This window comes from Capra hircus, chromosome 24 (assembly GCF_001704415.2).
Source record: "Capra hircus breed San Clemente chromosome 24, ASM170441v1, whole genome shotgun sequence".
Taxonomy (NCBI): Eukaryota; Metazoa; Chordata; class Mammalia; order Artiodactyla; family Bovidae; genus Capra; species Capra hircus.
The window spans coordinates 34,962,838-34,988,134 of NC_030831.1; the positions used below are offsets into that span (position 1 = coordinate 34,962,838).

At 34.8% G+C, this 25,297-nt stretch overlaps 1 protein-coding gene across 3 annotated transcripts in view; it reads left to right on the plus strand.

The window, feature by feature from the left end:
- ESCO1 (establishment of sister chromatid cohesion N-acetyltransferase 1) overlaps nucleotides 1-25,297 on the plus strand; it is a 37,087-nt gene that overhangs the window by 1,836 nt on the left and 9,954 nt on the right. For all 3 annotated transcript variants that reach the window (XR_001917170.1, XM_018039585.1, XM_018039586.1), the window contains exons 2-8: nucleotides 6,110-6,211; nucleotides 8,007-8,109; nucleotides 8,514-10,610; nucleotides 13,809-13,923; nucleotides 15,457-15,517; nucleotides 16,436-16,550; nucleotides 19,322-19,453. Coding sequence is in view for 2 of the 3 variants with exons in the window: in XM_018039585.1 (XP_017895074.1) it covers nucleotides 9,078-10,610; nucleotides 13,809-13,923; nucleotides 15,457-15,517; nucleotides 16,436-16,550; nucleotides 19,322-19,453 (1,956 nt within the window). In the remaining variant the exon portion in view is untranslated. The remainder of the gene's footprint in view (nucleotides 1-6,109; nucleotides 6,212-8,006; nucleotides 8,110-8,513; nucleotides 10,611-13,808; nucleotides 13,924-15,456; nucleotides 15,518-16,435; nucleotides 16,551-19,321; nucleotides 19,454-25,297) is intronic.

Below are 25,297 nucleotides of genomic sequence, written 5' to 3' on the forward strand. Positions count from 1 at the left end.
TAGGTCAGATGTGTGACTTTGGAAGTACCCGACTTAGAAGAAAACTTGTCCTACTTTATGCACATCTGCTCATCTTACTATTTCTTGGGTAAAGAAAATTCGTTGATTACTATTATGATTTTGTAGTGAAAAAGTAATTGTTTTATCATCAGCTTTAAGCAAGATTTTGTGGTAGCCCTTTAAATCAATACATTATGCTTCCAGAAGAACTGGGAAAAGGCCCTAATTAATGAATGTCATTAACCCCTTTTGCTGGGTGGCCCTTTTTAGCTTGGTCATTCATTACAGCACAAAGCTGACTGTAATTATTCTAATAATGAAGGAGACTGGCATTGCACAATGGATTTTTTTTAATAGTTAAAATGTTTATCATGAGATTTGTTACCTGATTTATATTATACTTTGTGAGTAAGTTGAATAACCTCAACTGAAGGTGATCAGAAGTTGAGACGGTAGTTAGAAACTAACTCCAGTGAGATTTTAACCATATGTAATTTGCTTAAGGACTCGTTTACACCGCCCCCCGCCCAAGCCCAGACTTTAATGTTTTCCTGTGCATCCTTTTTCCTTGGCACAGTAAAAGTTCTTTGGCTCACTCTCTGCCTAAGTTCTTTCTATCAACTACTGTGGTTACTTTTGACGAATAACATCATTCTGTTGACCTGACCACCCTGTCTTCTTTTTTGCGAGAGCTACATTTTATGCTTAGTTGCATTATAGTACACCTGAAGAAGTCAAGATTTATGTCATCTGCTCTCTTCAGCTTACTTTAAAGATTTATGGCTGTGTATGTGAAATTCACAAGAGATAAAGCTCAGTATGTAAATTAAAATGGGGTTTAAGATGTTACTTTTTAAATTTTTATTTTATCAGCCACACCTCATAGTTCGCAGGATCTTCATTGCCTGACCAGGGATTGAACCCTGGTCCTGGCTTTGAAAAGGTAGAATCCTAACTCCTGGACTGCCAAGGAATTCTCTTAAGTGTTACTTTAATATAGTGGTCTCAAGCTTTTTGGTCAGGATCCCTTTACATTTTTCTTTTTTTTCCCCTTTACATTCTTAAAATTATGTAGGACTCCAAATAGCTCTTATGTCTGTTATATCTATTGGCAGTTACTATATATTAATTTAAATATATTTAATATATAATAAATAGCTAATAAATAATTACAGGTTAATATAAATAACTTTTTAGAAATTCTCCCGTACATGTTGTATATGACAACCTTAAGCATAGTCTCTTTTTTTTTTCAAACTTCCAACTTTTTATTTTGTTTTGGGGTATAGCCAATTAACTGTGTTGTGGTAGTTTCAGGTGAACAGCTAAGGGACTCAGCCGTAAATATACATGTATCATCTTTCCCAAACTCCCTCCCATAAATAACTTTAAATGAGAAACTACTATTTCCTCCCTCCCCCCAAAAAAAGATTAGGGAAAAAATAGCAACTGTTTTATATTTTTGTAAATCTCCTTATTGTCTGACCTAATAGAAGACAGCTGGATTCTCCTATCAGTTTCTGCATTCAGTCTTTATGATGTTCTGTTTGAAGCATAGGGCCAGCTGCACAGGAATGTGTTGGGAGGAGTAATTGAATAACATTTTGAATTAATTGTGATATTCTTTGACTTTACAACAAAACTCAACAAGTGGTAGTTTCTTAACAGTTAGTTGTGGTGTGGAGTCTGAAACTATACCTATATCCTTCTCATTCGGTGTTCCATTAATTACATTGGTCTGTTTGCAGTTTGAATTGATCTTTTACTGGTATATAATTTTAATCTCATGAGCCTTTGAAAGGGTCTCTGGAATCTGCAGGATCCCTGTACCACACTTTGAGAACTACTGCTTTAAGGTAAATAATTTAATAGTTTAGAATTAATGTAATTACTGAAGCTGAAAGGGATAATGGTAGTATGGAAAGAGTTGACAAGTAGTTAAGTGAAATGAGGCATAATTAAGACAAACATTTTCTTTTTCATGCTTTCTTTTCAGAAAAAATGTTACATCAGTATATTAATTATTACAGCAAATTATTATAACTAATACTTGATAACTGCTTACGGTTCTAGGAACTGTTCTAAGAACTTGGTATTAGGAAATGAAATGTTCCTATTGTCATTGTTGCTGTCATATTCATTTTTGGGGGGCTTTATTTTCTTGATGTGGGTAGATGGTAGTATAATAAATTGTGGAGAATGGCAGTAGTGGAATGACTTGACTGACAACTGAATTTAAGGTGCCTTTAAGACATCAGGATGTATATGTCCAGTTTGTTGTTGGATATCTGAGTAGCACTAGGGATGGAAATTGTGTTGGGCTATTCGTTTGTGTGTTAGTGGTCTACAGGTAGTAATCGAAAGTATGAGTATAAATGAAATGAGTTAATGTGTGTCTTTTGTGGTAAGAAACCAAACCTTGGGGAATACTAATTTGTAAGAGACTGGTGGAGGAAGAGAATTTAAAAAATTAAATTGTCAGTGTCTGTCTTAAGAGTTTTAACTAATGATGTTGAGAATAACGTTGTTTTACTGAATGTGTATGATAAATCTAGTGTAATTAAGAGATTTTTGTCTTTGAATGTTTGGAAAAATTTATTAGGGATAGTACCTTGTATTACTGTATGTTTCTGTTCCATTCTCTGTTAATGGTTTATTGTTGCTTCGGTTGTAACATTTTATATGTTTTTGGCTAGTGGTAATTCATTTAATTTTATGTTCCTTAACATGTTTTTTTAATTTCTAAGTATTTTTTGGGCATTTTAGAGCATGAGAAACACTTGGATTACCCTAAATAGGGGATAATGAATGGATTGGCAGGATACACAGAGAAATAAGGAAGAGAAGACTGTATTTGTAGAGCCAGATCTTGTGGAAGGAGAAAACAGGAATCACCAACACTAGGCTTTACAGAAATCAGAAGTTAGTTCAGGACTCAGAAGGTTGCTGAGAAAAGGTGCAGCTCTGGCATTTGGCTTACTTACAAGATAAGCCAAATGTTCATCCAGGGGTGATTTTTGCCTTCCAGGAGACATTCAGTATTGTCTGAGAATATGAATATATTTGATTGTAACAACTGAGGGCAAAGTGCCACTGCTATCAAGTAGGTATAGACCAGGGATGCTAACTGTTAAAACATCCTCCATGCCCACACCCCCATACTCCCTGTCAAAGATTTTTATTTGCTCCAAAATATTAGTAGTGGCAAGATTGGAAACCTTGCATCATAGTGACTGTATTGGCTGCTTTGGTGTCAGGAATCAGCTGGAGAGCGTAGGGACAGGAGGTTCAGAATATTAACTACTTATGAACTCCCTGAAGGCCCCCACCTTTGTTTTTTAAAGCAGGTACCTGCGGCCATGGTGAATTTTCAGAAGAGGTTATGAATTTGACAAGCCACCAGTCTCAAACATAGAGTTTCCATATTGCCCAGCAGTTATATTCTTGGGTATATATCCAAAAAACTTGAAAACATATGTTCACATGATAACTCATTCAGGATTATTCATAGCATTGCTCGTGATCGCCAAAAGGTAGAAACATCCCATCAAACAGTTTATCTACTGATGGATAGGTAAATAAACTGTGATATATTTATACAGTGAAATAGTATCTGCCAGTAAAGAACAAGCTATTACAGATACATGCTGCAAACCTACTGAATGGAGAAGGAAATGGCAACCCACTCCAGTGTTCTTGCCTGGGAAATCCCATGGACAGAGGAGCCTGATGGGCTACAGTCCATGGGGTGATAAAAGAGTTAGACACGACTTAGCAACTAAACAACTCTACTTGAGCCCTGAAAGTGTTAATGCTAAGTGAAAGAAAGTGAAGTCGCTCAGTCGTGTCCGACTCTTTGCGACCTATGGACTATAGCCACCAAGCTCCTCCATCCATGGGATTCTCCAGGCAAGAATACTGTAGTGGGTTGCCATTTCCTTCTCCAGGGGATTTTCCTGTCCCAGGGATCGAACCCAGGTCTCCCACATTGCAGGCAGACGCTTTAACCTCTGGGCCACCAGGGAAGCAAAAGAAGCCATCCACAAAAGGCCATGTGTATTGATGATTTCATTTATATAAAACAGCCAGAATAGTGAAATCCATATCCACAGAAAGTGGATTTGTAACTATCAGGAACTAGAATGGGGTTGGGGATAGGGAATGACTGCAGATGGGCTTGGGGTGGTGAAAAGATTCTGGACTTAGTGACAATTATTATACAACTCTGAACATATTAAAATCCACTAAATTGTATAATTAGGTGAATTTTATTGTCCATCTCAAATTATATCTCAGTTAAAAAAAATTTTTTTTTATTCCTGATCACACTGTCTGTGGGATCTTAGTTCCCTGACCAGGGATTGAACCTGGGCCCTTGGCAGTGAGAGCTTGGAGTCTTAACCACTGGACTGGCAGAGAATTCCCAATTGTAAAATGATTTTCAAAATATCACTTTAAACTTAAAATATTTTGGGTGATATAATCTAAATGCTTTAATGATTAAAATTTGAATATATTTTATTATAACGTACAATTCAGAAATTGGATGTACTCTTAAATTCTCAGGTACTTTCTAACATGTGTCTTGTAAATTATCTTTCTATATAAGTGTTGTGGATTTTCTGAAGTGATCGTTTTATGTTAAGTTTGATTATTGTGTTTTGGCCCCAATATTAATTTTATTAGAATTCTATTAAGAAGCTAGCTTTGGCTTGTGGAGGGATCTTGTCAATTTGTTAACAGGTGAGAGAATGCATTTTTACAAGATTTTATTTAATAGAAAGGGATGTTATTAAGGTATATAATGCTAGGTTAATAATGATTTAACATATAAGGCAAACTAAAGTGAACTAATCCTTAGCATAACTGAACAGATGAGTGACACAAATACTGTAGATTTGTGTATCAATTAACCTCTTTGTTCTGTTAGGGCACAACTGCCAGATGTTAAAATATTTAGAAATTGGGAGGAAAAGATGTAAAGTAATTCATAATTTTAAAAATTAAAATTGTTGGTGGTTAAGTAATAGAGGACTTTGAATGAGTTTTTTCAAGTAATTGTACCTCAGAGGTTTGTGTGTGTGTGTGTGTGTGTGTGGGTGTGCGTGCACAGTTGCTCAATCATGTCCAACTCTTTGCCACCCTATGGACTGTAGCCTGTCAGGCTCCTCTGTCCATGGTATTTTTCAGGCAAGAATACTGGAGTGGGTTGCCATTTCCTACTCCAGGGCATCCTGACCCAAGGATCAAACCTGTGTCTCTCTGCATTTCTTGCATTGGCGGGCAGATTCTTTAGTACTGTGCCACCTGGGAAGATAAACCTCTGAGGCTTAATTTTGGGAAAATCTGGGGCTTCCCAGAAAATTTAACTATAATATGTATTAGTCAGTTATTATATGAGAAACTGCCCTACAACTCAGTGGTTTAAAACTGTGTAAGCAGTTGTTGACAGTACATCTGTAAGCTGCTGTGGGTTAGGGGATTTATGTCAAAGTGACTTGAGTTATGCTTTGCTGTGGGTGTGGGTGGGCTTGGTGCCTCATTAGGGGTTTGACTCCGGTTTACTGTTTGTGTTTCTTCTGGGGCCTAGGCTGAAGAGGCAGCATCTACCTGCTGAAACTCTTCTTCTGGTAATGGCAGAGGTAGCAAGAGGGCAAGACCAATTGCACAAAGACATTTTAGATCTCTCTGTATCTTTTCTGCTAACATCCCATTGGCCAAGTCATCAGATAGCAAAGCTGTAGGGGCAGGGAAGTATGCTCTGTCCACCATGAGGCCAAAGGAAGACATATGGTCAAGCTGAGCCTCTGATGGGAAGGAAAATAATATACTCCTTCCATGGAGGTGGGGTTTGGGGTAGAAGATAGTGATTATTTTCAGAGAAAAACCAAATTTATTATACGGTATAAGAAAATGAGATGCAACCATATTGAACTGCAAGATTTTTGTATATCAAGTGAAAAATGGTCACTAAGCTATTGTTAGTCTAGCTTAGTCCAGGTTGTTCTAATAGTTAATAGACAGTTAATAGATGATACTGTTTTTGTATTCTTATGTTTTTTAATAGATTGTTTTACTTTATCTATATAGAATTCTTTTTTTTTTTAAGATTAACAGCCAAACACATGGAAATTATTAGAACCATCATTCATTAGAAGCATCATCTATCAACTTGAAGAAAAAAATTATATGTAATTTTCATTTCAATAAGGTAAGTAGCTTATATTGTTATAATTTAGTGCCTTCAGAGATAATTGGTCAGTATGCCAAATACACTTGAATATATTCAAAGAAATGTAACTTTTTTGGACAAGATTATGTGTTCATATGATAAAATGGAGTATATAGTGAAAAGTAAGCATTTTTTTCCCACACTTCTTGCACTTGGTCCCATAGTTCTCTTTCTCGGAAGTCTTCACTGTTACTAGTTTCTTGGGCATCCTTCCAGCCTATTGTGTTCACAGGCAAGCATATGTTTCTATACCTTTCCTTTCTCCCACTGTCTTCCTTTTTTCTTTTATGACAAGTGGAAGTCCGCCCTGTTATGCACCTTGCTTTATTTGGTTTAACAGCGTTTCTCAGTTGTAGGACCATATGAGTTACTTACAGTTCTGTTTTATGGGCAGATTTATTAAAGCATAAGTAGTGACGTGACGTCAGTCAGTCGTGTCCGACTATTTGCGACCCCATGGACTGTAGCCTACCAGGCTTCTCCGTCCATTGGATTTTCCAGGCAAGGGTACATTAAAGCATAATGTATGTATAAAAAATGGCAGCCTTTTAAAGTGTACAGTTTGGTGGATTTTGACAGATTTGCACATTCTTGGAACTACCATCACAATCACGATAGAGATCATTCCCATTACCTCCAAAAGTCTCTCTCTCCCTCTACTCCTACCCCAGGCAGTGACTCATCTATTTTCTGTTACTATAGATAAGTTTTCCTTTTCTAGAATTTCATAAAAGTAAAATACTTTATGTACTCTTCGTGTCTAGCCCTTTTCATTCAGCATCATGATTGTGAAGTTCATTCACGTGGTTCCAAGCACTTTGTTCCTTTTGATTGCTGAGTGTTCTGTTGTACTGAAACACCATATTTTTGTTTCCCCATTCACCTGGGCAATAATTGGGATGGCTGTATGGGGATCTTTCTCCCCATCTTGTGGTATTGCCCATTTCTGCTTCTTGAGAGATTCTCTAGTTTAAGTAGAGTTGCTGCTCACTTGGCTTTCCTCAATTTCCAGTTTAGGATCAGGTTTCTTTGAGTTTGGAGGTTATTTGTCCTTCTTTGTAGCTTCTGTACTTTTATTTTTTATCATCTACACTTTTGTTTTTTATCCTTTGGGTTTATGGTTTTGTCTTGCTTCATTTTAATCTGTTGCCTTTTTTTTTTTTTTAGTATTACATGAGAGTAGACATAAATGTTGTGTATTTAAATCTGCCTTTTTACTGTGTGTCACTATTTTTCTATGAATATAATTATTTATGTGCTCTATTTTTCCTCAAAGTAGGATTTTACTTTACTTGCTTAACCATTGTATGCTTGTATTATGATTTTTTTTTCAATTACAAAGTTTTTCTAAAATGTAAAATTGAAATAGAAAAGCTTACTTCATTGGATGCATGTGCCATAGTTTACTTCAGATTCGAAATACTATACTTAAGTGTTATGTGTAAATGGAGCTCTGAAAACTAATGTTGCTGCTGCTGCTGCTAAGTCGCTTCAGTCGTGTCCGAATCTGTGCGACCCCATAGACAGCAGCCCACCAGGCTCCCCCGTCCCTGGGATTCTCCAGGCAAGAACACTGGAGTGGGTTGTCATTTCTTTCTCCAATGTATGAAAGTGAAAAGTGAAAGGGAAGTCGCTCAGTCGTGTCCAACTCTTAGCGACCCCATGGACTGCAGACAAAATTATGGAGTATAGATTAATATATTGATTAATAGATGAGATATAAATAATTACGTCTTTGTACTTTATAAACATTTCTCAATATTTTAACTTTTAGGTGCTGTATAATGTGTTAAAAAGAAATTATAAGGAATGATTTTGTCAAATTCTTATGAGTTATGGTGGCTGAAAGATCACATGTATCTTGTGGGAAAGGAAATGTAAGTAACCTCAAGGAATAGATTGATTTTCAGCTATTCTCTGTTTATTTAAGACAGGTGTTTGATTTATAAGACTATACTTAGGATACTTTTTTCTGTTAGCCTTAAGTATGCTGCCCCTTCAGCTTGGCCCCAGAAGAAACACAAACAGTAAAATGGAGCCAAACCCCTTTTGAGGCACCAAGCCCACCCACACCCACAGCAAAGCCTAACCCACAGCAGCTTACAGCTGTGTAATCAACAACAATTGCTTATACAGTTTTAAAGTGTATTCTAAGTATACACACTCAGTAATTGAAAGAGAGAGTAACATTTTTTGTAAGTTGTGGTTATTTCTTTGTAGTGTTAGCATTGCCAAATGCTTGGGTTGTACAAAATTTAATGTTTGTTTTTTGTTTTTCCAGAAATGGCAGCACAAAAGGAAATCTATATTAATAGAGTATTTTATTAAACGGACGTGGTTAAATAAGAACTTTAAATCAACAGACTCAGCAAACAAGGAAAGAAACGTGTTAGCTGTAAGACATGTTTCTAATGAATCAAAGTCCAATAACTGTAGACTTCAGAAGAAAAAAATTTTCAAAAACTTTGTCAAAACAGACAGGTCAGTGATAAATAACTTCTCTAGTCATAGGCCTAGGCCTGAAAACGAATTTAATTGAAACATTAACAAAACAGATGAAACTTGAATTAAAATTTTTGTCATAAAAAGTTCTGAAAATATCAGCTTAGATTTAAATTTTCCTCAAATATCTATTGCCTTGTCCAAAGTAAAGCAAATATCATTCAGCCTTCATGCCATAAGGATGACAGAAATCTTAGCAGACTAGTCTTTTGTTGAAAATGTGTATCAGTATCAGTTGATTTTTTTAGACCTGCTCAGTAATAATACTAGACATTCAGCATTTATTATTTACTAGGAAAGAAAAATTTCGAAAATACTCAGAAAAGGAGGACCTTACTCAGGAATGATGTCCATTCAGGAGAAATCAAAAGAAAATTCCTCCAGTGTTATTAAAAAGAATGAAGATAAGAATTTAGAAACACAAGTTCAAGGTTCTCAAAAGAATCTAGCCAAAAAATCAGATCCAAAGGAAGCTATAAAATCACTGGTTAAATCTTCCAATGAAAGTAAAGTAAATCAGCCTGAATTAGGAACATGCATGAGCACAAGGTCAGCATCCACTGATAAAAGAGCCAGTAAATCTACTAATAAAAATATGGTGACTGTAAAGGGACATTCACAACAGGAATCTACAAAACAGAAGAAAATATCTCAGAAAAAATCAGTGCACGAAACCCCTAAATCAAATGAACAGCTGAACCGGAGATCACAAAGACTACAACAGCTAACAGAGGTTTCAACAAGGTCTCTCCGTAGTAGAGAAATTCAGGGTCAGGCTCAAGCAGTTAAACAGAGTTTGCCACCAACCAAAAAAGAGCACTGTAGCAATACTCAGAGTAAATCTACTAAAGCTAAAACAAATCAGAAACATGTGAAAAGAAAAGTATTGGAAATAAAGCCTGATTCTAAAGAGGAAGAAAATTCTGTAACTAATGAAGCGATCAATTCCCCCAAAGGAAAAAAGCGCAAAATGGAGCATCAGACGGCTTATACTTCTAGTTCTCAGTGCGTAAAAGGATCTGAAAAGTGTCTGCAGAATACCAGAAAAGAAGAAACAAAATCTGCTTCTGAGATAAAAAGATCCAAAGTGGCTGCTTCAGTGGTCTCTAAAAAGAACGAGATAAAGAAGTCGGTTCACGCACAAGTGAATACTAGTGCAAAATCCCAAAAAAGTCCACAGCCATCAGTGCCTGAACAAACGGTAGACAATGGGCTGGAGCAAGCAGGAACAAGCAAACGCGGGAGCATTCTCCAGCTCTGTGAAGAAATTGCTGGTGAAATTGAGTCAGATACTGTAGAGGTAAAAAAGGAATCTTCACAAATGGAAAATGTAAAGGAGGAGAAGCCTACAGAAATAAAATTGGAAGAGGCAGAGACTGAAAGACAGATACTTCATCAGAAGGAAACGAATCAGGACGTTCAGTGTAATCGTTTCTTCCCCAGTAGAAAAACAAAGCCTGTGAAATGTATACTAAATGGAATAAACAACTCAACTAAAAAGAACTCCAACTGGACTAAAATTAAACTCTCAAAATTTAACTCTGTGCAGCAAAATAAATTAGACTCTCAATTTTCCCCTAAATTGGGCTTATTACGAACCAGTTTTTCACTACCTGTGTTAGAAACGCATCAGCAAGTGACTCAAAGTACATTTTTAGGGTCAAAACCATATGGTGATAAAAATAAAGCTTGCCAGCGGGAAGAAATGAAAGAAGTTAATTCTGAAGATGTTAAACCTAATGATATTGCAGTTGAAATGAATAAGATCCCCCAAAAGGCTCCTGAAAATTGTCATTTGGGTAATCAGATAAAACCACCTCCTGACCAGCCATTGGATAAGCAGAAGAAAGATGCTTTTGAATCAACACCGGATAAGGTAATCTATTTTCATTATGTATCTGGAGGTGTCTGAGTATTTTCTGATAAGAATTAAGTGTTTATAATGTACTTTAGCTTAAAAATTAAGTTGTAAAAGATGGAAGAGTTATTTGGTAAGGAATTAGTGAGAGTTTCGTTAACCCAGTCTTGTTTTGAGTAATAGAACTTACTGACTCCTTTAGATGGCTCATATTTACATGAATGCTTGTCATTGTTTCCTTATTTTCATTTTTATTTTATGTGAAGCACAAACCTGTCAAATTCTAGCTTTTCATTTTCATTTAACACACTGGTTTGTTTCCTTTTTCTATTAATTATAACCAAAGAAACTGTTGCATAGTGAGTGACTAAAATGTGGAACTTGAAATTGGGCCCAGTTCTGATCAAGTTGTTAAAATAACTTCATCTGGCACAAGTCAACTTTTCACCACCTGATAAAACTTGAATATTTCTAGCAGAAATGCCTTTTGCTTTGACTTGTGCAGCCATTTTGAACAGTTGGCAAATAAATGCCTGAAGGATGTAAATAATTCAGTCCTCAGGCTAAGAATAAAATTATAGTGGGCAAAAAGTTTGTAAATGGGAAAGTAAATTGAAAAACAGAATCTAAATAGCTGGAAGAAACTTGATTACCTAAGAAGTAGTTTTGAAACTTTATAAAAGCAGCTGAACCATTTCTTTCCAAATTAAGATGTAGTTAAAATATCAATATATAAAATCAGTAGGCAGAACTTTAGCACTCTATAACACTGATTTTTAAAACTCCACCAATTTTGTTTCAGTTATTTAATTTTATAATGAGAAAGCTGAGAGCGGTAGAAGAATGTGGGTTAGGCCATGTGTTTGGTGGCACAAAGAGATTTGAATTCAGATGTCCTGATTTTCAGTCCTTAATTCTTTCTACAGTGACATACTCTGGATATAAGAAGATCATTTGAGAAAAAAAAGTCACTTGAAAGTTTTACAAATGATTTAAAGTTCTCTTTCAAGGCATTTCAGTCTAGAAGCAAATTTGAGTGAGTAAGGAGTCAGAGTTTGTGTCAGAAGCCCCCAAAATAGATCATTGTTTATTCTCATTGATACATGGGTATTTTAATAGTTGTAGAAAAATATACCGCACTTTATTTATGGTTTCCTCTGTGAAAGCCCTTTTACGTTGTTTCCAACTTTTTCACTGATACCAACAATGTGATCACTATCATAAAGAGTGGTTAGGAGATGTGGTGTTGAACATATCGTTTCAAGACATATTGAGTGCTTGCTGCATTCAAGACACCGTGCTAATAAGGCTATAGATGGTCTGTGTCCTGCCTTTAATGAACTTACATTGTACTAGTCACTTAGAGATTTCTCTTCTTCCCTTAAGTACTAAGATGTTTAGTGAAGCCATCATAATAGCTTTTGTTTAATGAACACTGCTTCTTTATTAAGCAAAGGAGAGCTTCATATTATTGTCACCACATTCTACAGTGTGAGTTTAATTACTATCCACGTATTACAGGTGAGGAGAGTGAGGCTTAGAGATGTTAAGTGAAGCTTAGAGATCTGTGTAGCATGTAAGTGATGGAGCCGGGCTTTCAGCTGAGATTGACTGGCTTCAGAATCTAGCTGGATTTATACTTGGGGAAGTAGAAGAGTGTAAAAAAGCAGACTTTACACCATTTGAAAACTTATTCTGTGGCTGTCTGCAATTTTTCTTCTTTTCATTACATGGTGTCAGTCTCAAAAATACTGAAAAACGATGATGGTTAGTAAGGCTGAGCATCTGTCTGATAGGCCTTCTGAATTCTTTGGGCTGAATTTAAAGTATTTGGATTTTACGAATTTTATTTAATTTTTTTGTTTTTATTTATTTTTAATTTTTTTTAAAAAATTTTACTTTACAATACTGTATTGGTTTTGCCATGCATTGACATGAATCCGCCACGGGTGTACATAAGTTCCCAATCCTGAACCCCCCTCCCAGATTTTACGAATTTTAAAGCTCAATTATTTTATGATTTTTTAAAAAAAAACTAGTAATTCTAGCTTCCTAATGGAGATTGATTACTAACGTCATTATTTTTATATTTTAATTTTTCTACCTTTTAATGACAAAAATGTTCATATTTCAAAAATGTAATGTTCAAGAATAATGTTATGTGTTCTTTGTAACAGTTACAATACAGATAGATACAGACACACACAAAAGAATTATCTGTTCACCACCACATCTCCATTCCTCTGAGATAGCTAATGTTTGAGTTTGCACTATTTTCCTTTGTTAGTTATTATCTACTTTGACAGAGTTCTGATTTAGGAGCTCTTAGAGATACAAGGATAAATATGATAAGTCTTGCTCCTAAGAGTATTAGGAGATTAAAAAATATATACTTGAAACTATATACTTAAGTATATATATATACAAAAATATACTTCATATATACATATGCATATGTACTTAAGAGTATATAGGAGATTAATAAAAAAATAATTCAAAATAGAAAGTGATAAGGGCATGAAAGATGGATGAGGTAATCGGGAAATTTGGGGAAAAGGAATGGAAAACTTGGAGGAGATTTGATGGAAGGGGTTAATATTTAATGACTTGAGTTTATACAGGGGTAAGCTGTTATAGATTAGTATTGTTCAGTAGAGATAAAGTGTGAGCCACATAAATTGTTTAAAAATTTCTGCTAGCCACATTTAAAAAAATTGGTAAAGTTAATATATTTTACTTGTCATGTAAAAATAATGGTTCAATGTGTCATGAGTTTTAAAAATTGAGGTATTTTACTTTTTTTTTTTTTTGTCTAATACCTCAGAATCTGGTAGGTGATTTACGTCTGCAGTAAATCGCAGGTCAGTCATATCACATTTTAAGTGCCCAGTAATGAGCTGTGGCAGTGGCTATTACAATGGACAGTGGGACTTAGGTAGATGAAACCCAGAAACAGCATAGAGCCGGCAGATGTGGAGTGTATCTGTGGGAGAGGTAAAGGTTTCAGTCTAGCATGAAGGGGAATAATAAGAGTTGATGCTGAGAGGAAGGGTAGCTTGAAGGGAGATCATAAAGAGACTCATATCTTGTGTGAATTACTCCATATATGATCTTAAATTTTCTTAGTATAGGGCTAAAATTCACTGAAAATATTGTAGAAAGACCCAAAGGTTGATACAAAAGTGAATATTAACATTTTGGATTATGTGTGCTTAGAATTGCAGCCTATGTTTGGAATCTAAGCTTGAAAACAATCCAGTGGAAAATGCCACTACTGTCTCAGCTCTGCTCAGTCAAGGAAAAATTGATACAGGAGAGAATAAATGTCCAGGTAATACTTTGAAAGTATTGTTTAGATTTCACAGTGGTCAGAGATTTTTTTTGTCAGCATAACAGAAGACTATATCCACTATCAAATAAACCTTCTTTTAACCATTGCTTATGTTTTTCAAATGTGTGATAACCTTTGAAGGGGGAGAATTGTGTCTGTTGATTGGGTTGTGTACAATACTTAAGGTGATTCTTTGACTCCCTACCAAAACTACTTTGCTTTTAAATCTTTTATTTTGTTTGTGAACTTACTTTCTGGAGAAGTGTTATTTAATGAATTGCTTAAATTAATGATGGCAGTTTATATCTCAAGTATAAATGACTAGTTTACCAGGTTCTTATCTTTAAACCTTAATTACTCAGTTTTCCATCTTAGTAATTGTATCTTTGATTTAAATCAGTTCTTATAGTCTGTTCACTTTTACCATAAAACACTTTATTTTTGTAACCTAATGAATATTTTGAGGGTAATTCCCTGGCAGTCTAGTGGTTAGGACTCAGCGCGTTTTCTGCAGGGGCACGAGTTCCGTCCCTGGTTGGGGAATTAAGAGCCTACAAGCTGAATGGCATGGCCAAAAAAATTGGGCAATATAGTCTTTGAACTCTTGAATAGGAATTTGTTCACCTACATCAGATGAAGCACCAGGAGATACAGAAGAGAAATTCCTAAATATTGAGTTCATATAATTGATTGCATCGCGTATGTCATTTAACCTTTTCACTTAGGAGTGCTTAGTTGCTAAGGTGTGTTTGACTCTTGTGACCCTATGGACTGTAACCCACCAGGCTCCTTGTCCATGAAATTTCCCTGACCCACCGGGGACGCCCTTAGTGGGGGAAGGGGAAGTATAATATGAATACCAGAAATGCATTTATTTGTTAGAAAATTAATTGTTATTGCATTATTTGATTGGTAATATGATTAAAGGACTTCCCTGGTGGCTCAGTGGTAAAGAATCTAATCTGCCTGCAGTGCAGGAGATGTGGATTCGATCCCTGGGTTAGGAAGATCCCCTGGAGAAGGAAATAACAACCCACTCCAGTAGTCTTGCCTGGGAAATCCTGTGACAAAGGGGCCTGGCGGGCAACAATCCATGGAAACGAAAGAGTCAGACACTACTTAGCACTTAAACCACCACCAATGTGATTAAAACTCCAGAGACTACAGGTTTTTTTAAGCTAATGTTTTCCTTTATTTCCGTTTAGAGACTAAATAACTATGAACGCATTATTATGAACAGTTATTAAAGCATTTAAACAATTTCCTTTATTGTTCAGTGCTAGTAATTATTGCTGAAACTAGAGACACACTGTTAATCTACTATTAGATCTCTCTGTAGCTCTGTAGAGCTGTTTTGCCTCTTCTCTGCAGAGAAATTCCTAGAAAGGTGACTCTTAATTTTAACAAATGGTATTTATTAAAAATAAAGCATTTAGTGCATTGAGGTTGTTTTTCTTCATGATAATTTTTAACTGTTAGGTGGACGGCTAGTACAAAGCTTAGTACATAACCCATCTTTTTATTAAATCACAGGTTCAATTCCCAAACAGCACAGTATATTGTGTAATCAGACATCTAAGACGAGTGATAACAGGTAAGGTATTAGATTAATATAAGTATAAATATGAGAACGTCAGGATTTTATACTTGGAAGTTTTGAGTTTGGGGAATTTTTTCCCTTGAAAGGTTGCATTAGTAATCATCAGTGTTTCACACAGATGTGACAGAAATTCTGTTTTTAGTGTACTTCTTATTTCCTGTGTGTACACATAGTGTTTTGCAGCTTTTAGTGTTTTCTCAGTGTGTTATGGTAGAAAAGATATTTTCTACCTGCTTTCCTCATTCTTTTAAATTCTGTATTAGATTTCATTGTGCACATGTTCCATTGTTTATGAAACAGTTCTCTATTGAAACCTTGGTTGTTTCTAGTTTATTTCTGTCAGAAAAAAAGTCCTGCAATAAACACTTATCTTTGTCCACTTATGTGGCTCTATCTAGGATAAATTCATAGCTATAGGATTTAACCTGCCTTGCCAAATTTCCTTGCAAAGTGGTTGAGTCTTACACTCCCAGCAACAATATATGAGAGTGCTCCTTTTGCCCAAAAAGCCTCATGATACATATTAGCAACATGTAAAAGTGTTTCAGTAGATTGAAAGCTTTTTGTTTCTTTACTTTGAAAATAAATTAGTATGACATTTTTGCTTTACTGATTACTGAAAACAGTATTTAGGACAAACTGTAGTGACTCAAATTGCTGAAACTATGAAACTTAAAACTTATTCATACTATAGTAGGTACTACATTTTTTTGTCTTTATGTTGTAAATAAGATGTTTCTTTGGGTTTCCTTTTGGTTTTTAAAAGGTTATTTCCCCGCCCCCACACCCCTTGAAATTTTATTTGTCACAGTGTTGTATAGAAAATCCTAAGTATTTTTCTACCAGTGATTTGAAATGATATGGATCTATAACATTTAATAGTTGGTTGGTTGGTTGGTTGTTTTTTCAAAGGGAGATACCACCAAATCATTCTTGGCCCAAGTGTAATTCCCATTTGGAGATAACAATTCCAAAAGACTTGAAACTAAAAGAAGCAGAGAAAGCTGATGAAAAACAGTTGATCATAGTAAGTATACAACTTGACCTTTTAGCTAAAATGTATTATACCATCTTATTTATGCACATTGTCAAGGAATAAGTTCATTTTTTTCCCCTACAGAGACTTTTTGTCACTGTAATTCTTCATTATGGAAATAATTCTTGGTATTATGACAGCCACTCTCTCAGTGATTCCATCCTATAACAATAAAAATTCAAATTTCCTTACTTCTAGTTTTATTTACAACAGATTGATACTTTATTTCACATTATTTTCTTAAATGTGTCATTTGATCCCTACCTTCTTTTAGTAGTTGGTTTAAATTTTAAAATAACATGGAACTTAATAAATACAGATGATTTTAAATATGTATATTTTAGTATATGATGTAATTGTAAAACTACATTTTACAGGAAGATAAACCAGTAGTTAATTTGAAATAGAAAATAAGTACAATTTGGTGGCAAGGTAGAAAAGAGAGGGAGATAGTTTGGCTGATGAAAAATCTAATTTGAATGAGTAAGCACAAAATAAAAAAAATGAAGAAACCCAAAATAATAGGAACATTAATATAGTTCCAGTTGACACAAGTAATTAGATTTTTTGGTACTGGATAATTGGTTCTAGCTTTAATATGGGGGGATAATTTTGTAAGAATTGTCTAGAAATCTTTTTGAGAAAGATTAGTGAGGGAAAAAGTTGTTTCATCAAATTCAATACTTTTCTGTAGTCAAATCAGTATGATAGTGCAACAGGATTGATTAGACAAGTAGAGTCTAAAGCTGCACCATCCAGTGTGGTAGCCACATGTGACTGTTGAGTACTTGAAATGTCACTCACCAGAATTGAGGTATGCTCTAAGTGTAAACACATATGCTGTGTTTCGAAGATGAGTACAAGAAAACATGTAAAGTATCCCACTAAGTTTTACAAATATTTAATGTATGTTGAAATTATAACATTTGGTATATGTCTTGTTAAATATTTATTTTATTGGTTTGCTTCTGCAGAGTTTAATGTGGCTATTAGTAAATTTAAAATTTCCTTTGTGGATGACGTTTTTGTTGGATAGTGCTGGTCAAGAGTTGATGGTAATGATGATGTTAATGATCATGATAGCAGCTAATATTTTTCAGTACATTGTTCCATTTCCTCCACTTATATTAACTAAGTTAAGCCTTAGAAGAAAGTATGAGATAGGTACGACTATTATTTTCCATTTACCAGTGAGGAAAAGAAACCAAGGTAGATACTTGGTCATTACTAAGAAAACTGCCCGCTTGAAGAGGTTGTTTGTACATCTGTGTTTGTTACTCACAACTAAAGCAATTAAAGAGTGGAAGCAACTAAAGAGTCCACCAGTGGGTGGATGGCTGAACAAAATGTGGTGTGTATGTAGACGGTGGAATATTATTCAGCCTTAAAAAGGAAGGGAATTCTGACACATACTATGATTGAACCTTGAGGACATTATCTAAGTGAAATGTCAGTCACAAAATGACAAATACTACGTGATTCTACTTCTATGAAAGGTGCCTAAAAGAATCAAATTCATAGAGATAGAAAGCAGAATGATGGTTTCCAGGAGCTGGGGAGGAAGGAGGATTGGGGAACTGTTGAGTGGGTATAGAGTTTCAGGGATTTTTGTTTTGTTTTGTTTTTGACCACTCCTCACGGCATGTGGGGTCTTAGTTCACTGACCAGGGATCAAACCTGTGACCCTCGAGGTGGAGGTGTGGAGTCTTAACCAGTGGACCACCAGGGAAGTCCCTAGAGTCTCAGTTTTGCAAAATGAAAGTAATTCTGTGGATTGGTTGCACAACAGTGTGAGTGTACCTAATACTACTGAAATGTACACTTAAAAATGGTTAACATGGTAAATACAATGTTTTGTATCTTAACCATAATTCAAGCAATTTTTTTTAACTCCCTGAATTTTCAGGTAATATTTTATCAATAGTTCAGTCTTTCAGAATGAGCTTCCCTTCAGTTTTATATGCAATCTTTCATTTACCATTTGATTTCTTTTTGCTCTGTGGCCCTAGCTGTAAGGCACTAGGATATAGTTAGCTTCTGTTTTTTGTTTTCAGTAATTAGTTGAAATTTCCCAGTTTCAGAGCAGCAAGAATAAAGGAATTATGCTTTTAAAATTAATATTAAAGTTAGGTCATATTGCTGTAATTTGTCTTTTTAAATGAGGATAAGTATAGAAAACCTTTTGTAACCAGTTACTGTGCTACAGCACAAGTATGAATTACTGGAGTATAGGTGATTATAGTCAGTCTTTCACAGTTACTTGATATAAAGAAAATAGGGAATGTTTAATTTTACCTTTGCTTAAGAGTTTCTGGTGACATCAAAATACTCTTTTTAATATAACTAGAACAAAACTGTTAAAGAGAAAAGACTTAAGACATTATAAAAAAAAGTCTATGAAGCATTTCTTCTAAACTTCAATGGTAAAATTATCACAGATACAAAATACATACTAGTTCTCATTTATAAGTATTTGCCACTTGAGGCTTTATAACTAAGAGTGTAGTGTTAAAGATACTTTCTCGGTTCTTTTCAGTTGTTATTAAATGGTGTGGAGTGAATGATTACTAAAATGGAAAACAATTCTTAATAAAATTACATACAGATTTTGAAAGTTAGCATCTTCATTTTTGTCATCAACATGGAATGTTGTTTTAAACAGTTCTCACTCTATGTTCACATTATAACTTTAGAGACTGATATTGTCAAATTATTCTTTCGTGGGGGAAAAAAAAAACCCTCTGTTTGTTTTTTATAAATAGGATGCAGGACAAAAAAGATTTGGAGCAGTTTCCTGTAATGTTTGTGGCATGCTTTACACTGCTTCAAATCCAGAGGATGAAACACAGCATCTGCTCTTCCACAATCAATTTATAAGTGCTGTAAAATACGTGGTAAGTGGAATTCATGACTTCTAAAACACAGAATCAGATCATTAGAGATGAATTGTCAGATTCAAGTCATTGAAAAAATTTTGTCTTTAGAAAAGAGCACCATATACAAAGCCCTTGTAGTATATATACAGGCTTATTTTTTAAAACAAAGCCAAACATAAAACCCAGCAAATTCATTCTGGCTGGTGTATGTTGTGGGATTTTAAAATTTAACTTAATTTTTAAATTGTTATATTTTTAAAGTGTTATTGTACCTCTTCTAACAAGTGATGCTCTTCAACTTGAGTATTTTTTTAAATTTCCTTTGACTTTAATTGTTAACTATTGATAAGTCTGTTTAGTATTCAGAATAGCTTGACACAACTTTTTTTGGGTGGGTTGATAGTGGTATATGTTATACCAAATAGATTGTGTGGGGATTTCCTTTACCTTCTCTTTGCTAACATAAGAGTTTTTGTTATTAAAGTTAAAGAACAATTCTTGATGGCTAAAACCTCAGAATTTGTAGTATACTTAAAAAAAAAATCCCACAAAGTAAATATGTTTTAGTATATATATTTTAATGTATGTGCAGTTGAGGCATAATGGGTATTATTTAATATTTGTTTTTGGAAATAGCAAAATTTTAAATAATTTTGAACCATTTCAGATATCTTGTGAAAATAGTAATTTAATGTAATTGCTGTTTACCCGTATCTGAAATGGAATTTATTTTATACATGTTACCTTCAGTACTGTACACTCACATTAATAAGACCTCCAGGATATCTGAACTGAGATCACCAATTCATTTCACATAGGCACTAGATTTAAAAGGTCTTTATTGGCTTCAGTTAAATTTGTATCCTTATCTTTGGTTGAAGAATTCATATTCGTGGTTTTATTTATTCAATTACTTCTTCCCAAGATAGGTGGGGTTTTCCTTTTTTGGTTCCCTTCTTTGGTGATCCTTTATATTCCTTATTCCATCTGCTCTTCCCCCCACACACCCTCCTCCCACTTAACTAAACAAAATATAAGGTGTGTGGACATAGAATATAGCTAGATATTTATTTATCATTTGAAATTTGTCCTTTTCCAATTTGACTCTGTTAATATCCTTACAACTTGAAAAGAAAAATAGGCCTTCAGGTAGCTAAATGATGGAATACTTCTGGGGCAGAAATACTTATTTTATATCCATCAATCTGGTAGAACTGTATTCTGCTCAGGTTACATTATTTGATTCTTGCAGCCAATTTCCAAAAATTATAAAGAAATTTGGTTTAAAAGACTTAGTTCTTTATTTTAAGGGAAGTTCTTAATTTCTGAGACCAATTGTAAGGAAATCAACCAGGAGATAATGTGCTTTGCTCTTCCACAACACCAAAGGAAATTAGTTTATGGAACAAGGTGGAGGCATCACTTAACAAATCCTGACTCTTGCAAGTCCGTAAAGCAGCAGAGCAACTTAAGGAAGACTGATTCCTGCCCCAGACCCCCCTCTCCCCCTTCTTGATGGGACAGAGCTAAAGGTTATTTTATTTACTTTGACATAAACTCAAGAGAAGGAATTGAGTTTAGCAGTTGGCCATCCTTTGCTAACATCAAAGTTAACGTTCTTACCTTTTGTTGTTTCCAAACATAGATATACATAGATTGTAAGGTAGAAACTCCTCCAGAACTTTGTAGCATTCTTTTCTAGTGTATGGAGAGGATAAAAAAGCACACCCGTATTAAAGATGTTCTGCTGTGACCACAGCTCTGGATTCTGGGTTGTCACTTATGTGAATCTTTTATTGGGCACCTAGTGTTGTGCTTTTGCATTAAGTACTCGTGTTTGATGAAACATCTAAATTTTTTAAATGCCAGTTTATCTGTCATGTCTGTTTCTTGGAGAGAAGCACTTAGAACTAAGAAGTCATTTTGTGCTGTGGCTTTTGTTTATATTTTTAATTTTAAATGGGCAGTGTTCAGGGATTGGGAATAAAGTTCTGTACTGCTTAATACAGAATTAATTTTTTACTGCTTAAAATAGAATAAATTAGAATAAGTTTTAATTATTTTAATCAAACACTGTCTATAACGTAAGCAGTTTTTCTTGACAGTAGAAATTTTTTCTTATAATTATTTCATGATGATAATCTATGACAGGTAAAAATGTCTGAAGTCTTCTTTTCAAAAGATTAAAATAATATATAAGTTATATAGTCATGGTAGAAATTGATGCCACAGGACCTACTTTTAGTTGACTGAAATATTTTATCCCTTACGTATTTTCTTTGACTTGGGGTAGGGGAGAAAAATGACAGTGCTTTCTGTGTATTCCTTCATTGTACTCCATCTGCTTCATTGACCCCATTTGTGGAAGTGTATTTTACGTGACTTACTGGAAACTATTTAGGAAGGAGCCTCTTAAAGCTGCCTAGGGATCCTGGATTCTGGTTTAGACCTAGCTTCCCTTCAGTTTCCCTTCATGAAGTGTTTTCCTAAAGGTGTGAGGAGAAAACAGGAAAAACTCCCCCAAGAGCATTCAGCCTTATTGCCAAGCAGGGAACTATCCAGAATTCAGCTGTATTATAAACTTTCAGTAATGCAGAAGAGGAATAATATTTTGGGTTCTTTGCAGAAAAACTCCTGACTTAATCCTTCTTTACCTCTGTCTGTCACTTAACCTCCTTTGAGTTGATTATATGACTGAATGCATTGTGGAGGACCTTACATGCAGGGTATTGGATATGCCCTTGGCCTGCAAATTTAGGAACAAAGCCTGAAAGAAAGGAAAAGTTAACAATAAAAGATTTAAACAGCTATTAAAGCAATAAATCAATATTAACTGTTTATAGATTAACTTTTCAGTTTAGAAATGATAATTACTTTGGTAGAGCGGTGATCAGAAGACGGGTTGTTTTTCCTGTCTTGGTGACCAGAGAAGCTTTGAAGAAAGGTTGGACCAATCCCTAGCTGGCTGTATAGCTGCACTGTCCAGTTTGGTAACACCAGGCCTCCGAAAATGAGAAATGCAGGTCCTCATTCACACCAGCCGGTGCTCCGTTGTCACGTGTTGCTAGATGCTACATGTCACTGTGGAGGTAGAATATTTGAATTGTCATAAGGAGTTCAGTGCTGCTACAAGTAGATTTATCAAAACAAATAGCTTTAGAGGAAGAGTAGGGATTGTAGCCTCTGTTCAGTTCAAATATTGCAGGGAATGAGAGAAGTACACTGGAGGTGATCCTGCCGTCACAGCATACCTACAAAATGAAGTCTTCAAAGCATCTTTAGAATTGAATCCGATTTTTCTAAAGTAAAACTTAAATTCTTGTGTATATTCTTTTATTCCTGACTTATTCAGTGAGTGAAAAAAACCACTATGTCATGGGACTTTTGTTTTTCTGAATACCTTCTGTCAAACTATGAAAGATTAACTTAAACAGGTTGGCTTGCTTTTAGTGGTTAAGTCATTCAAAATGGGAAACCATGAATCTTGAAATACTCTAGTGATAATAAATATAGCTAACAGATTTGAAGGTTAGCTTCAGAAAGCATTGTGCTTAATTATGCTTTAATAGACCAATTATATCATTCATGTCTTGTTAGCTGAACATAAGTGAAAGTCGCTCAGTCGTGTTTTCGACCCCATTGACTAGAGTCACTTGAAATTCTCCAGTCTAGAATACTGTAGTGGGTAGCCTTTCCCTTCTCCAGGGGATCTTCCCATCCCAGGATCAAACCCATGTCTCCCACATTGCAGGTGGATTCTTTACCACAAATTAACATATATAAGATACTAGGTTTTAATTATTTTATTTTAATTTCAGCAGTTATATTGTGTGTACAATTAAATTTAGTTCAGAAATAAATTGACCTCAGTCACTTTCAAACTAGTCTCAGATAATCATCTTCAGTGCTTGTGATACTGTGATTTATAAGAACAATATTTATTTAGTTCCTGACTCACAGCTCCCCAAACCTTTGAAATTTCCTAAGAGATGGGATACAATGTGTTTTGTTATGTTAATGAGATGACCTTTGGAACTAGCCTAAGGATGGGAGCCAGCTACTGAGGGTTGGAACTTTCAGTTCTCACACAGTGATCCTAGGAGGGAATAGGCACTGGAGATTGAATTCTGTTACCAGTGGCCAGTGATTTAATCAGTCCCACCTCCGGTGAAACCTTCAAAAAGCCAGGACGGGGTTCAGAGAGGTTTTGGGTTGGTGAACACATGGAGATTTGGAAAGGTGGTATGCCTGGAGAGAACATGGAAACACATCTTTAACAGTATTGTTAATACAAAATTATTTTTGCACAGTAACCAAGCATGAAGTTAAAACCTTCTGCTTGGGGGTAGTTAAGGTATATTAATACTTTTATTATACCATTTTATAAAAGTAGGAAAAACCAGGAAATACAGATAAACCAAAAGGAAAAAAATTAAATCACATAAATAACCTTAGTTTATAATTTGGTGTACAGTCTTACTGACTTTTAAAATATTCATAAGTACATGTTTGCTTTTAAAAATCATTTCAACAGAAATCTTTTTACGTATTTCAAGAGTCTGTAATTTGTTTCTCTTATGCAGTTTTTCTGCAGTTTTTTATGCTGTGTGCCATGGGTACTGTCAAAAAGAGCATGTGACTGAATTTTGAATGAGCTAATTTTAATTTACTTTTGTTTCTAAAGATTAAAATTTTTTTTAAATGGTATTTGGAGTATGTTTATTTAAACAAATAACAACTGTTAGTCTTGCTGCTGAACTAAAATGTCTGTTTTTCAAATTCCTTTAGTGATTTAAATAAAATTTTAATTGAAGTACACCTTGTAAAGAGAAGTACACAAATAAGGAACGAGTGCACAGCTTAATGGTGTATTTTTGCAAAGTGAACACCCACATGACAAGAAGCACCACTAGTATCTCAGAAGCCCCTTTGTGTCCCCATTGCAGTCAATGCTTGTCTCACCCTCAGGTCTAATCACTCTGCCAACTGGATTCATTTTACATTCATTTTTCACTTCTGAATAAATGGTATTTGCGTACGCCTTGGACCTTTGGCACAGTTTGACAATTGGGTAATTTGAATTTTCCAAAATAAAGTTCAATCCCCATTCCCCCCCCCCCACCACCAAATAGCGAATCCCCATGTATTTTTCACTCAGCTTCACATAGCAATAAACAAGATTTTAAGAGTATAATCACGCCTTTAAATTTTAATTCCTTAATATCAGCTATTCCCTCAGGGTTCAGAATCTCCCCAAATATCTCATAATTTCCTGTACTGTTTGAATTAAGGTCCATGTATTGCACTGGTTGGTATGTCTCTTAAATGTCTTTTAATCTAAAGATTCTCCCTCTAGGTTTTTTTTCCCTTGCCACATTTGTTGCTAGTCTTTTTGAAAAGCTAGTTATTGATTTTATTTCTCAGAGTATTCTTTCATGAGTATTTCCATTCAACCTTTAATGGAAGTGATTAGTAGGAACTTTTATAGTTGGGATATAATTTTAACACACAAATCTTAAATGTTTGATTGATGAATTTTGACAGTTGTATATACATCAATACATTTACCACCCAGTGTATTTTGTTTTCACTTGTAATCTTGTTCAGATAGAAAAAGAGGAAAACCTCTTCCATTCTTGAGACTCTAAAGCCTAGAATAGAACAGCAAAGGGCAAAAAAAAAAAAAGATCATTGATTGCTGTTAGCAGTGTAAAGCTTTCTGCTTTTTAGCAGCCAGATGGGTGAATTAAGAATGGGATTTGGAAAATACTACTTGCTAGCAGAGGGCTGTGTGTAACATCTTAGAGCTAAAGGTGAAAAGTGTAAAGGCACTGCATTGAAATTTATATCTTTGGGGAAAGC